General features: G+C 35.2%; 1 protein-coding gene across 2 annotated transcripts in view; it reads right to left on the reverse strand.

Annotated features, from left to right (window-relative positions):
- USP9X (ubiquitin specific peptidase 9 X-linked) overlaps positions 1–15,530 on the reverse strand; it is a 100,035-nt gene that overhangs the window by 20,570 nt on the left and 63,935 nt on the right. Inside the window, exons 21-33 of one of the 2 annotated variants that reach the window (XM_068686217.1) lie at positions 15,387–15,507; positions 14,830–14,960; positions 14,288–14,566; positions 13,442–13,567; positions 10,771–10,896; positions 7,758–7,924; positions 5,078–5,186; positions 4,367–4,513; positions 4,096–4,242; positions 3,157–3,364; positions 1,277–1,497; positions 692–882; positions 92–265 (exon numbers count right to left, since the gene is read on the reverse strand). In XM_068686217.1, coding sequence (XP_068542318.1) covers positions 92–265; positions 692–882; positions 1,277–1,497; positions 3,157–3,364; positions 4,096–4,242; positions 4,367–4,513; positions 5,078–5,186; positions 7,758–7,924; positions 10,771–10,896; positions 13,442–13,567; positions 14,288–14,566; positions 14,830–14,960; positions 15,387–15,507 — 2,147 coding nt within the window. Of the gene's footprint in view, positions 1–91; positions 266–691; positions 883–1,276; positions 1,498–3,141; positions 3,365–4,095; positions 4,243–4,366; positions 4,514–5,077; positions 5,187–7,757; positions 7,925–10,770; positions 10,897–13,441; positions 13,568–14,287; positions 14,567–14,829; positions 14,961–15,386; positions 15,508–15,530 lie in introns of both variants that reach the window. The other variant, XM_068686206.1, reaches the window with a different exon arrangement.

A 15,530-nucleotide genomic window follows, 5' to 3' on the forward strand; every position in this document is an offset into this window, starting at 1 on the left:
ATAAGGTTGTCTGCTTTACAGCATCTTCATTATAGTTTTCATATAAAAACATAAGTTATTTTTCTATAAGAAGGAATCCGAAAACACTTACCGATGTGGGCATCCTTGACAAATCTTCTGATCGGCAAAGGACCCTCCTAAAACTTTACTTAACATTGCTGGATGGCCCAAAGCTTTTAAAGCTTCATCTAAACTGTCCACCAAGGAATTAAAAAATTCTAAAGCATCATGTTGTTCACGCAGATTTACAGGTTCACCCCAAAGTCTGAAAGCAAAAGCATATTCTTGTCACTTTTTATTCTGTTCCTCAACAATTTCTTTACAAAAAATCACTTAAGCTACTAATCCTTCCTCCTGACTGAGTAAAACTACTGGTTTGTGAGGTAGTATTATCAACTGTCACTCTGTTCCTGACACTCATTCACTGCCAAGCAGAAAACAGCTGTTGTGTACAAACTTTGTACGTAAATCAAAGATTCAATATCAAGCTCAAGACCTGATAGAATTAAAATTATCTTGCTGTAAATTTTGGCTTATTAACAGACTTCTACAGAATAGTGAAAAGGTAGGGTAACAGGTACAAAGTTGCAGAAATTCTAACTTACACTGTTAACATTTCTTCTACTACAATTTATTTTGTGTTCTTTCAGTGTTCCACCAAACAGACGTCAATAATAAATTTTCTATTTACCTAAATTGTTTCCAAAACCCTCTTGGTACATAGTACTGTAGCCTGGAAGCTGCTAGGTGTCCAAAAATTACTTGGAGATGCCTCAGAACTCCAATATTATACTCTTTTCTATCTTCTGTTTTACTCAGTGCTGGTTTGTCTTCATATTGATGTGGATAGCCAAACACATCATCTCGTGGGTCAACGTTGCTCTGAAAAGCAGAAAAAAGTATCTGTGCAATTAACTTTGATATGTAGCTATTTTATAGCTGGTTATATCCCTTTTTTATTTTTTACGATCTCAAGTGTTTCACATACCCACACGAATAAGTAAGCAATGTGTTTGTATGCATTAGTGGAGCACTAGTGACAGAAAGAGTGTATAGTGCTTTCAAGTACCAATCTATGAGAAGGAATTCTGCAAACCTTGCTACTTGGATCTCTTTAACTGTCTCTCTGGCAGCAAGGCTATTCAATTAAGAAATATCATGCTATTGTCCCCACTGCTAGCAAAGGAAAGCAGTCACTTAGGTTTATTACAAGATTTTAAAATAAAAAAATATTTTTGATGAAAGATGCTAGCAAGTTGTATGTAATTAAATTTACCTCATTGTCCTGCTTTTCATCCCCAGACATATCATCATCTACATCACTGCCTGTGCCCTCAATTGCAAGAATTCCATTTCTGATGGCTGGAATCATGTACAGCTGCTGAATGACAGAATTCATGTAACAAGTGGCACCAGCGTTTTTTAATCCTACAAATCCCTTTGGTGGTCGAGGCCCTACAGGTGGTAGATATTCCCATTCCGTAAGCGCTTCACAAGCTAAGGAAAAATAGCAGAACGCGGTTAGAAAAATGACTTTGTTATAGAAATATTAGACTATTAGTTGCAGTACAGAGGACAGTTGCATAAAATCACTGTTAGTCTGTATCATGCTGCCATTTAACAAAACAAATATTTCACCAGAACATTAATTGCAAAAATTAACACACTTTTTATACATTACAGAACTCTCTTTAATCTTAAGGCTACACCACTTTCTTCTGCTCTGCAACTGAAACAGTGGCTAGACAAAAAAACAAAACAAAACAGTCTATGTACCAAACATAAGTCTTCCCCTCTACACTAGCAAATTTCTTAGTTGAAGCATTACAGATTGGTTAGAAGAAAGAAAATAATCTAGAATATATAACCAACTTACAGGCCTTTCATATATCTATAATATTCTTAATGTTACAATATTTCACTTATGCCTTGCTTCTGGATGGAAAACAGTTTTAAATAAGGCTATCTATATGGCTTATAATAGATTTCTTTTTCCTTTCTTTTTCTAACTGTTCCATGATAAGGAATACACTGTTTCCCAATAGAAAAAGGTGAGTAAAAATGGATAGGGTAAGGGGGGAAAAACATATAGCTGCCCTTTTCATTCGTTCATTTGAGATGGAACCAAACAACAAGAGACTGAAAAACTTCACAGGCCACTAACTATTCAAGAGACTCACTGATACCACCAACTTGGCAAGCAGCAATGCTACTGTGAGAGGCAGCAAACAATTCCCACTATGGGATGCTATTTCTCGTTGCTTATAGTTTTGCTAAACTCTACAAGTTTTAAAATTCTGTGAAATATCAGCCTGTTTTTCCCCTGTTAATATTACAGCCAAAATAGTTTAGTTATCCTATACAGGGTTGCACAAAATATTGTCTTGTTTGTTTGTTATGAAAATCTTTCATATTTTTTTTTACTGATAAAAAATAGTGTGTTAACCACAAACTTTTTGCCATCCCTGTGAAAATTCACCCGTTTTTCATGACTGTAAGCTTTTAAAACACTAACTTGCTTATATTTTTGTACATACTACTTTTACTATAATCCTTCTCCACTAAGAAGGAAAAAGTTCTTTAAGTGTAGAGCTGTGCTGAGGCAAAGCCAAAAATAAGACAAAAATTTTAGAGAAAGGACTATGACAAGCAGGGAATTAGTATGGTGCTAAAAAGCAGAACAGAACAGTGGAGCTGTATCTGTGTACAAAGATGACAAATTAGGTGAGCAACCAAGACACTGGCATTAAAACAAGGCGGAAAGTATCTGATAAGGTGCTGGGGTTGGTTAGGCAGAGCCTGAAACAATTAGACGTATGTAGCAGATGGACAGAATGAGGTTCTTGGGAACTGGTAGGAACAAAGGGGGATAGGCAGAGATCAGAGTAGGAAGAGTCTCTTCCTAAGAGACGGGCTGTAACAGATACACAATCATGTAATGCAGTCAGTACATTAATGAATAAAGAAGAGTAAATATAGGTTACACTAACAAACTTTTCTAACTTTTGATGGCCTGATTTTGCAACATTAAAAGCAGCTACAAACCACAACATAAGAAAAAAATCTAGTTCAGTCGATAATACAAATAAAACTTATACATTATATATATAAAAATAGAAAATAGTTTAAAATATTACATACTAGTGATTGCTGTACCTATGTAATACATTTCAGTCAAGGTGTCTACTATCTGTTTGAGATTTCGGACACATCCAACTGCTAGTGCAACTAGTAGCTCAAAGCCAGCATTAATAGTAGCTGGTGAACTACAGACTGGTATGGCCTGCTCAGCAGGCAATTCTCCATTTCTCATGTATTGTAAATAAACATTGGATGCTGGAAAGATGAAATCATCTATCAACTCCTGAAAAAGACAGAAGAAAATAAATCACTTATTAACATAAAAATGCACACTACTTTGTAACAGATCAGAAGTTGTTATATAAATGACTGAGAACTGGAGTACTTAAGAGTTAAAATTGAGACCGATAACCTAGTGAGCTTTTACATTTAGAACAGAATAACTCTATGGTTCACTGGAACCACCTTCCCCAAGTTAAAAATAAACCTATATTATTCTTGATTGGTCTTTTTTTTTTTTCCCCAAATCAGTATTATATAAAGCTCTTTATCCACTACTGCTGGAAAAAAACATTGCTGCTGTATTATGTCAGATATATAAAGAAAATGTGTGATAGAAGAGATGGTCAGATGTCGTGCATTTGTTCAAATCTGCTAAAACATTAACAGCACTAGTTAAGAACATGTGGAAAAAAAAAACAAAAAAACAGAGGTAATGAAAGAGAGTAGTCCTATACAGGTCTATCCTGTATCTATCTCACTATCCTTTTGTGATGTTTGCTGAGTCTTGGAAGAAGTTTACAATATCTCACACAATGATTCTGAAGAAAGAGAATCTCAAGTACTCTTAAGAATGAAATATATTTCATTCATAAGAAAACACTGAACTCCAATAAGAAGCCCTCATCAAACAGTTAAATTGGGACCTTCTGTGTTTACAGGGCACAAGAAACAAAGCTTCTCTTACTGATTTAGAAGTAACAATCAAGAAACGACACAGGTCAAAAAGCTTACTTTAATGAGATTAGCACCTCCTTTTTCACAACCAATATGGTATTTCTTCTCAGGTGTCTGGAATGCTAGCAACTCTTTTGTTACTCCAAGGTGACCCTCTAAGATAGTTTCTTCAACACCTGTTTCCCCTGTTCTTTTTACTTCATCCTGCCATTTAAGAGAAAGTTAGGATACTGTAAAATAGCATACATCTAAGTAAAGCTTAAAACTATACTTCACAGCAAAGCATAAAAAAGCTGATTATTAGACATAAATTGATCCTAAAACTTACCCTAATCCTTTTCAGCCAGTCAATTTCATTATTGAGAAGAACTTCAGCATTAGGTACATTAATATTACTGTTGTAAGCATAGTTCAGAAGATGCCTTAAGAGCGTGAAGTAGTCTCCAGAATGCTTAGCTCTTTCTCTTGCAGTACTCTACGTAAACCAAAAATGAATGATTTGTAATTCATACATGCTTCTGTTTATAGTGCAACACTAACATTTTCTGTAAAACTGACAGTAAATATGAAAGAAAAAAAAAAAAGACATTTTTTAACCTTTTAGGAGTTTACAATTGTGTTTAGCTGCTAATAATTTATTTGTTTCTGGACCGTTTAGCACCTCCTTCTATACTTCACTGGGAAGAAACAGGGAAATGAGCAAACATTAAAGAGTGCCACAAGCATGCAGAATTTAAAATCCCTAGCAGGCCCAGTAAAATAAGGCAGTATCTACGTATCTAATCTGCTAATGATTTTTACTTGAAGGTTAACATTCACTGAAGACTGAATATATGAAGTTTATTGTTGAAACTCTTATCAGAAAATGAACGCCACCCTCCATCAAACTGAAACTGATTTTGCTGCTTATCTAGAGGTCAAAAGGAGTTTGTATTTTAATGACTTGTTAATAGCAATTTACATTCTTTTGCACATATTTTGTCTTACTACTTTTACAGAGAATTACATTGTACTTAAGCCTTTACCTCTGGCAACTTACCCCTAGAACAGTAAACAGCAGGGTAATGAAGAAAAGGAGAGGTCTCTGTCCCATGCAACACCTGGTAGCCATTAAAAAGAATTGCTCCTGTGCCATCTGACGAACAGTTCTGAAAATCATTTAATAAAAAAACATTGAATACAATCTATCTAAAAAGAACAGTCAAAAAAAAAAGCGTGCTCATCTGTCACACTGCTTAATGCCATTTTCCTAAAACTGCATGTTAGAAAAGAAAAAAAAAAAAGAATACTTTAATTATTCATTGGCTATTCATTTTGTTTCTCCAAGTAATATTTTAGACATGAGTTACTATTACAAAATCTGTTCCACAAATCAAGTATTTCAAAGTAAAAGAAACTATCACCAACTAACCACTAAACCTGCACATCTATCAGCAAATATTGGATAGCTTAAAAAGCAGTTTGCAACCCTAAATAAATGTTGCCTTACATTTCTTTATAATCAAGCATAAGATGTGCCTAAAAGACAAAACAAAACAATCCTCCTAAAAGTACTTTTACCTTTCACTACAGTAGTTTGCTAAGCACGTATAATGAGATCAAAATTTATCATCAGAAGATTAAAGAAAAGAAGACCCCTGAAAATTCAAATTGCTAGCATTAAAATAAACTTTCGTTCTAACTTATTCTAACCAGTTATATTGCAGTGGGGAAGGGATAAAAAAAAAAAAAAAGATAAAACCTATTATAAGTTTTAAGGATTCAAAATTTTAAGATTGCCTTAGTATCATGTCTTGTAAAACCTATAAACATAACTGCTTGCATGGAAAGAGAAAAAAATAATCAAATATTATGCTCTATGAAAGTGTCTCAATGTGTAAGAAACTAAATTTTAGTGTCTTTTTGGTGTGCCTGTCATTGTTTTCTGCCCTTCAGGTCACTGTGGAAAGCGCACAGAAGAATCCTATTTCTTCCAGAGCTCTTCTGTGTATGGTTAATTCTGCTTCAAAGACATGCAAGAATGACCATGAGGTCAGAGCAAAGTAGTACCTAGGCTAAGACAGTGTCTCTGGTACACACTTTGGAAAGCAAGCAGTAATACTTCCCCAGAATGTTCTCTCAGCTTCTAGCAGCTTGTGGCTCAGCAAAAATACCAGAAGTAGGATTTTATAGCCCCCACTGGACAAATTCATGAAAGAACCCCTCAAACCATTTCTGAAGGTTTACATTGCTTAAATGTTACGCTCAAGTTTTTACAACTATGAAAGGGAAAGAAACACTGTTCCCTATTTATTCTCTTTGCTACTTCTGATTTTAAAGGTCTCTGTGGTATTCTCCTCCCACCATTTATCTTTTCTCCAATACAAAGTGCCCCAGGCTATTCAGCTGTTCCTCAGATGGAAGTTATTTCAGAGCTTTGATCTTCCTTGTCACCATTCTCTGATCTTTGCAAGTTATACTGCATTGCTCTGAGTTGCAGAAGGACCATGGGATGGTGGGGGTCAGTTTTGTTCTTAATGACTGGTAACTCTTTATGGGATCTGATTGCTGAGCTGATGTTTTCATAAAGTTTCTCACAGACAAAAATACAACATCTTGCATCACAGGTTGTAATAAAATATGCTGATAAAGCTTGTGGGATTTTCACTATAACACTCCACAGTTTCAGCTACATGTACTGAAATTCTGACGCCAGTCACCTGTGAGTACCACAACCTGACTCCATGAAAAGTGTATTGAGAGACCTACAACTTGACTAGTTCCACAACGATGCTGCCACTGTGCCACATGACAGCTCCGATGTGATAGCTTTATATAAATGTTTGCAAGTCATGTGATGAGTCACAAGTGTTACCGCTCTGATGCGAGAAAACCAAAGGATTAAATTTAAACTTCCTCCACCTCCTCGAACTGCCAGGACTGTACATAATGGAAAGAAAGTAATTATTGGAAAGTTCTACTGCATCTAAGCCACTTCTGTGTTCTGATGTAGTGAGTGTTCACAATTTCTGAAAAACTGTAAAGCACCTAATATTTTATTCAAAATAAAAATGAATTATTCAAAAGCTACAAGCAGAACATTGTCAGGCTTGACAATATTCTCTGTAAGAGTACATGGAAGATAGGACTGATAAAAGAGAGCAGTTCAGTTTGAACAGACCTACAAAAATCATGGAGTCCAACTGCCTGACCACTTCAGGGCTAACCCAAAGCTAAAACTTTGGTCCTTATCTAAATGTCTCTTGAACACCTACAGGTTTGGGGCATCAACCACCTCTCTAGGAAGCCTGTTCCAGTGTTTGACCACCCTCACAGTAAAGAATTTTATCCCAATGTCCACTTTGATCCTCCCTTGATGCAGCTTTGTGCTGTTCCTGAGCATCCTGTCATCGGCTACCAGCGAGAAGAGACCAGCACCTCCCTCCCCTTTTCCCCTCCTCAGGAAGTTGCAGAGAGCAACAAGGTCACCTCTCAGCCTCCTTTTCTCCAGACTAGAAAAACCAAACGTCCTCAGCCTCTCCTCATAGGCCATGCTTTCCAGCTCTTTGTTGCCCTTGTTTGTACATTATCACTTTATGATAGGTACCCAAGTTACAGATTTATATTGCTAAACAGTAACTTAGGAAAAGTTATTAAAGTCACTTCTCTGTGTTTAGGCTACCTATTCATTTTGAATTGGAAAATGATACTTGTGATCAAAAATGACCATCAAAACTTACTTGCTGTGGCAGTGCAATAGCAAATCAATGATGAACGTCTGCCATGCTTTTTCTTTACTGAGTGCATCCAGTGCTGTTGGAATCAAAGCAAAACATAGGGTCATCACCTCCAATGCTTCACAGCAAACTTGTTCATCTTCCATGTCTGGTTCATTTCCTGCATTTGTCTGTGAAAATAAACAAGAGAGCACAATGTAGGACGGCAAAAAATCTGGAGAAATCCAACTAGCTTCCAGGTGTACATACTAAATACAAACCCAAACCATGAACTTGTTTACTAAGGGATTATTAATGCCATGTATTTTATGCACTTCACTCAGATGTGATTCAAAGCACTATTCAGGATGTCTTGAAGTTCCAGTACTTAGATTCTCAAGTTTGTGTTTGAATCCTCCTTTAACTCAGAAGTTAAATAGGAAGTTTGTAGGCAGAAGTTGCAGCAATTCATTTTTTATTTAATTTTTGAATAAGATACTTCTTAGCATTGCTACAATTAACTCAGCACTTCACTGTTTTGAAGAAACTGAAACCTAGTCCAGCTGTTTCATAACAAAGCTTCTGTGCATAGATTAATCTTTCAATGAGTTGATTTGTGGGCTAGTAACCAAAATAACTGCTTTATGAATAGAAGAAAGCCCCCTTCTCCACTTAAGTCAAAATTAATTAGCTTGAAGAAGTTCTGAAGAAAATAAATGTGAGTAGGTTTCCATCCTAATTCATCAGTAAACATGGCTACAGGTTAGCAATGTTAACCAGAGGAACAAAGTAAATGTATGTTTTATATGCTGAAGGATTAAGTAGGCAGAAAGAAAGGATAACAATACAAAGGACAGGACTAAACATAAGCAGTAGCAGCAGAAGACAAGTATGTCTCAGACCAGCCAGAAACACTGGTTTTAGTTGTGCAATTAAAATATCAGCAAGGTCCCTACCACTACAGTGGGAGGATGTCGCAATTCTGAGATGTCTCAAGACACAAAGGTAAAAGCAGAATGCTTCAACAAGTTCGGAACTGTGCCTGCGTAGTACCGATGCCTTGTTTAGAAAAAGAATTATTTCTGCATGGGTGCAGGAATCGAGTAGCAAAGTACAGTGAATTCTGTACTCAAAGTACTTCTCTATATTCTGACAACAGGAGCTGACTGTCTGTAGAAACAGCATACTTGGAGTAGTACTTCAGAAAGTTATGGGCCTTCTCTAAGCTAATAATGAAATGACAGTCTGACAGACAGAAAGTTGCATGCAGTCCTTCTCAATCCACTAATAAGAGGACTGCCATTACATATTTTCTGAGGCAGTAGTCAGAAATTCTGTAAAATCTGTGTTCTCAAAATAAATTATCTTGACTTTAGAGTTGAATTCACCAGTGAAGTTCTCTTAAATTGCTCGAGAACATTCTTCAGAAGTTACAGTTGACATAACCAGACTGACGCGCTGCTTATTCATGATTCCTCAAAGTTCAGCCCGCTTTTTCTTGTGAACTAGCATTTAATTATAAATCTCTCCCCCATAGACTTAAAGTGCTCTTACGATTTAAGGGTTAAAAAAAAAAATAAATCTAGTTTAGTGGTTGACTTAAGAAACAGAAAGCATTTTTCTTTTTTTTTTTTTTTCCATATAAGCATCAAGAATTGATAAAAAAACAACACAAACCAACAACAACAAAAAAACAACTTTGAAGTATGACCAGTAACAATGGTATTATGAAACTCTGAATAGCCTTTCCTGAGACCTATGCACAGTTGAATTTCATTTAATACTTCAATCGCTGGAAAATATTTTTACAAAATTTAACTGGAAATTTTTCACAGGAAAAAATAATAAAAAAAAGCAAGATACTGAAATCAAGGGAAACCTAATCTATTTCTCTAATGCCTCATTACCTGATTCTAAGATCACACAGTAAATAAGGCACATCTGACACAAGAATGTCCAAAATGTTAACAACAGAAGCAACTGCTACAACGCTGTTAGTGAAGGAGAAGCAGTCATGGCTTACCAGAGTATTATTAAGCCTTAATAAGACAATATCCTTCTGCATTACCCTCGAGCAACCTGATCACTGACCCAAGTAGGAAATAAACTTTACAATATTTAAATCTACAATTTAAGGTATACTCGCAACTGTACCAGGAGTTGTAATGTAAGTCAGCATGTTGGGAGGATAAGAAGTGTTTAAGTGATTTTATTTACTTTTGGTCAGGTATATTTTCTCTGCTACTCTACTGCTCTTAGTATACACATCAAATGTTCAGACAGAAGAGCACATCTGGACTGTCATATTAATCATACCACTTTTTAAATGCAAGTTATCACCTCAAAATAAAAAGTGTGTGTGGAGGGCAACTAGTTTCATGGTCATTCTAGTAACAACAGAAGCAGATGCTATTATACCACTACATAAGCTAAATTGAAAGGCGTTGCATTTTGCTCATGTACTCTAACAGATCATCTTAACACAACCACTAGTAACACCAAAAATTAGATCTCCTTATACATTCCTTTCCCTTTTACTCTCAGGAAACTATTAATGAGTAGTAAAATTGATATTATAAGACAAACAAGATGTTGAGGGAACAGGAACAAAAAATTAAATGACTCTCAAAATAGTTTACTATTTCTCATAACTATAAGTAGCGTTGGTTAAACACAGCATGTGATAACATCATGAAATATCCCAACTCCAAACTACTTATGTAAACCAGGTGTGAAACCATGGTTTACCTATCTACATAATGAAATGAAAAGAAAGATGTAATTAGCATTTACATAGTTTTACCAGTGCTCCAGTGTCAATTTCAGATGAATTAGTTCTTGTTTCTTGTTACAGACTGCATATATGCTTTAAATCAACTTTTGTACAAAAGACCTTTCTAATTTGAAGTCTAGAAAAATGAGTGTTGCTTATTTAGGTATAGAACATAAGTGTACTGGAAACATGTCATAGCAATTTACAGAGCAGATGCATTTTTGAGCCATCACCAGAATCAAGCCACAATGAAAACAGTCTTACCTTTTCATAAATTTTACTGATTTCCTCATTAGAGCTGAATACCAGCTGAACTGACCCACAACCTGATGCCCAGACAATTTTTTGTACTGCTCTAATAACACAGATATCAGGTATGTATTTTGAAGCCTGAAAAAAACACACACACACAAAAAAAAACAACATCAGAAATAAGCCAAAGTAAACAAAAACGTAAGTAACATAAAAAAGCAGTTGCAGATAATGTTACCATGGATTCTACTTTCTCTAAATAATGAACTTTCTATAAAGTTTAAAATTAAAACATTTATAACATTCTGATTTCTTCCTTAAATATGAAGAACATTTGTATTTGACTTAGTTAATATTTTATTTTTTGTTGATATAACGTAGCATGTATTTTAAATGTATCACAATCTTAAATCATAATGCTACAAATGAATATTTTTGATAAATAACTAACTAGCAGAAGCTACCAACTGAAGTCTAGATTTTGAGAACAGGCTATTGGATACTTCAGCGATGAGTGGAACACATTTCATTTTTTGCTTTTTTACTTCAATGCTAAAAATTCCTTGAGTTGAAAACAAAAACAAGCATGCATCTGGAAGGCAGTAGGCCTGTAACGTAACGTAACAAGTTTAAGTTACTTCAGAATTCGTCCCTTGCTGTGATATTAATTACCACGCTAGCTGACAGGTAGACAAACTAAAGCCTACCAAGTACCTCATTAATATATAAAGCGATTCTTCTGAATTCAAATTATACAGGGTTTAAAATGAATAAGAACACAGATCACACATTTTATAAATGTAAAATTACTCTGGTATTTTAGATGTGGTCTGAGTTAACATCCAGTAGTTTCTACTGATGTACTTAAGTCACAGCACATTTCAACACAATTAATCCCAAAATACTACTGCCATTATTTATAGTTTGCATCAACTCAAGTCCATATTGAAAGCAGAACTGTCAAAAGATTGGGAAATCTTTAAAAACAAATGGTAGGCAGTTTTCAAAAATTTCAAATTTCATTTTTCTAATGGTCAGATTTAATGAGACTCCAAAAGCTTAACAAATAAGCCACCCTCATCAGAAGACCTGAGCAGTGTGAATTCTTGCTTTTAAACATTAACAGTAGCTAGAAGAAAATTGGTATTTCACCTGTCACAAGCAAAGAAACTACAGTAGCAGCAATACAAGAAAAAATTGACAAAGAACATTTTCTAATTTAACATCATCATAGTTTAAAAAATCATGAACTGCCAAAACTTTTTTTTTTTTTTAAAAAAAAAAAAAAAAAAGGTGAGATTTCTCTCTCTGCTGTAGTCCTCTGCCTGGCCTACAGAAACCATGGCAGATTTTATTTTCTATTTTATTAATTGTGATGTCAGGAGGGAAGAGTCTTTGACCATCAAAAAAGCAAAAGAAAAGGCAAATTAGAACATATGTGAGATCCAGATCTACAGTGGTTTTAATAATTTCAGAAAATTAGAGACAAAAACAGCAACACTGATTAGCCACTTGTAAAAGATATTCAGATTTTGTTGCTTTGATGTGCCTGTTGAAAGAAAAAAATGCAATTATGTTTTAATTAGAAGTCCTCCAAAATGGACTATTTTAAATGGGAGGATCATTTAAAAGGCCCTTATTCATACCTCATCTCAAAAGAATCTTCTTCTGTGGAAGAAAGTTAATTAAATCAGAGTTCAACTGGCTGATTTTACATATAAAATCACCTATATATGCAATACCACCACTAATGGAAGACGGATGGTTCAGTCTTGCAGTCTAGTACATTGTGCTTTTTCAGACAATTCTCTTTGTTCATAAAAGAGTTACTGTCTACTTTTCAGCATTAAGACAATCAAATAAGACTGCTTTTATTTAGATATCTCAGAAACGTTCTGGAGATAGCTTTGCAGTGATTCTGTACAGTGTTGAACAATTACATTCACTGCTTCCACAATGGAAACAGAGAAATCTCAGTTCAAGTCGACAGAGTAAGCTGCAGAAGATCTGATTATAGCTTCACCTTCAGAACTCAGCAGAATTGACTAATATTTTCACTAATATTACTCAACACGAAATCCAAGTATGGTTGGTCACACCATGAAGTACCATACAAATAGAGTACTGTATTTGCAAAGCACACTGTTTAACCTTACCCATCTCCACAATTCGTTTTTCCACTTCCATTATTAAAGTGGTTTCAATATATAAAGCTACACTGGTAAGGATTTTTAGACTTATCTTCTAGTATTTAAAACCATGCTTAACGTTTAAAATTTCCTCTCGTTTTTTTGTGTTTCAAGAAGAGAATATTAGAACCCAAAACATAAAAGAAAACATCACAAAAATATTTTTGAAAACAAACCTCAACGCCACTAGCTTCTTTAAATTTACTGCACTGAGTTTCTAAAGTCCTAATTTATCATCCCATTAAAGAGCTTGTGTGACACCTAGCTCACTTAAGTCTCTTCATGCTATTAGACTCTGAATTTCATAATTCAATAGAAATAATTCATGAAAGACTTTTAATTAGTTATCAGCTTATTAACTGTATAAAAACATTACCTAAAGCATTTTATGACGTTGAAGGAGGAAATTCCATTTATTACAAAGCTATACACTTAATAAAAAAAATGATACTTCTGGAAAAAAAAAAGAAAGATACGTAAAGGAATTAACTGACCTCATCAGATATTTGCTGTGCAAGACGTATTGCTACATTTCTTAGCATGCATTCTGAAGTTGGGTTAGGAATGTTTTGTAGGGCATTTTGTAGCACCACTGCCTGGTCATGCGTAGCCTGGTTTACCTGTAAGAAAGTAATTTTTTTTTTTTTTTTTTACATGGGGAAAAAAAAAAAAGAAAGAAGATACGAAAATATAAAGTTACTTGGGAGGGTTTACTAGTAGTAGGTAAGATCCTGGAAGGAAAAGTTGCTTGGAAGCAGCTACTCAGGAAAGAACTTCAAAGAAATAAAAAGGTGGAATACACGAAAGCAACTTTCCAGAAAGGACTGCAGCAAATTTTAAGCTTTGGACTCTATGCCAGAGGCCTACTATGAGAGAACAGAAATAAATATTGACCTACACCATATTTATTCAGATGTAGAAAAACTAACATGTTAAATAAGCACAAAATCTATTACTTTAGACATGTAATAGAGGTGATCTGAAAAGGAAGCCACAAGCCCTTCAAAAGACTCAGCAGACCAAAAGAATCCGAGGTCACATCTATGGGATAGATGTACCTCAAAACTGGAAGTTAGCTGCACTGACAAGCATGCGAACTTTTGAAAAGCACACATAAAGCCTGGTAGAACTCACACCTGACTTTCTACAGTCAGAAAGAAACAGGATTTGTTCTCTCTCTCTCTTTAAGATTTCTCACACAACTTTATCTGAAAGTACTGTGAGTTCTTGACATGCAACTTGCTTTAAGAGACTGTCAACAGGGAGTATAGACAGATGTCATGTCAGACAATATAAATTCACAATATGTTGCTATTTGCATCAAGGAAGATTCATATTACCGGTGAAATTGTACTTGTGCCTTCCACAACTGGCTGACAAGCTTCTGCCACAGCTCGAACGTGGCCATATCCAATTGCTGTTAGCAGTAACTTGGCTATTTTTAGAGCATTAAGGTAAGCACCCCTCCGAGTTTCCATATCTGCATTTGGCAGGAAGTTATTTCTAGTCAGCATGCTCAATACAAGAGGCAAACCACCACTTTTCAAGAAGTTGTATTGGAAGTCACTGGCATCTTCTCCCAGAGGTGCACTGGCAGGCATTAACAAGGCATAAACTACCTACAGAACAAAACACGAAGAGTTAACAGGGGTGCACTAGCTCAAATGTGGACGATTAAACATGAGACTATCCTGATATACTTATTAAGCAATGCTTTTACAGTACTGGCCATGCACCAGTTTACTCCAGTAAACTATTAGGTATTGTTCATTACTAAACAGTGTATGATCTTAGGTTTCCATAATGTTACAGGAAAGGTTGTCAAAAAAAAAAAAAAGTTGAAGATTTTTATTTTTCAAAGAAAAGGCAAAGCACCACAAACCTCTGTTAGATATAGCACTTGTGAGGCAGAAGGACCAAAGAAAAGAGAGTCAAGGGATGGACTAAGGCTGCTTTCCCCAAGTTTTGCATGATCTAAACAAATAGCTCTTAGTTTCTCAACCGTAGTGTTATCTGCAATAAAAACACAATTTATAAACATTTTGTAGTACAGCTACAACCAAAATACCATTCACAGTTACCAATGTGACTGACAGACAGACAGACTATAAAGTGTTGTGCATTGTTGATTTCTGTCAGTACAAACGTGATCCTACTAAAGCAGTGCCACAAAATCATTTTAAAATAGAATGCTTCTCTTTATTTTCATGGCACTGTGGGACTGAATCCCAGCATCAATTACAAACTATGTACATTTACGTGACAGGCAAGAAGTAACTGATTTGGCAAGTACACTTACAACCCTAATTAGCATAACAGCCATGAATTACAATACCAATAAATTAGCAGGAAGCAGAAAACATTTCCCTGATTACATTTTTTATGTAACAAGTGAGAAATATAGTCACCAAGACAAAACAGGGTGAAATTCAGTTTTACCTGGTGGCATGAGCTTCATAAGAACACGTGCTCCATCTCTAAGAGGTGGCATATTTAGGCTACTGCCCAAGTCTGCAACTTGCCAAAGGAAAGAAATGTATCGAGGATGCAGTGACATGATCTTGAAACAAGCAAATTAAACAG

Source organism: Anas acuta, chromosome 1 (genome assembly GCF_963932015.1).
Source record: "Anas acuta chromosome 1, bAnaAcu1.1, whole genome shotgun sequence".
Lineage (NCBI taxonomy): Eukaryota > Metazoa > Chordata > Aves > Anseriformes > Anatidae > Anas > Anas acuta.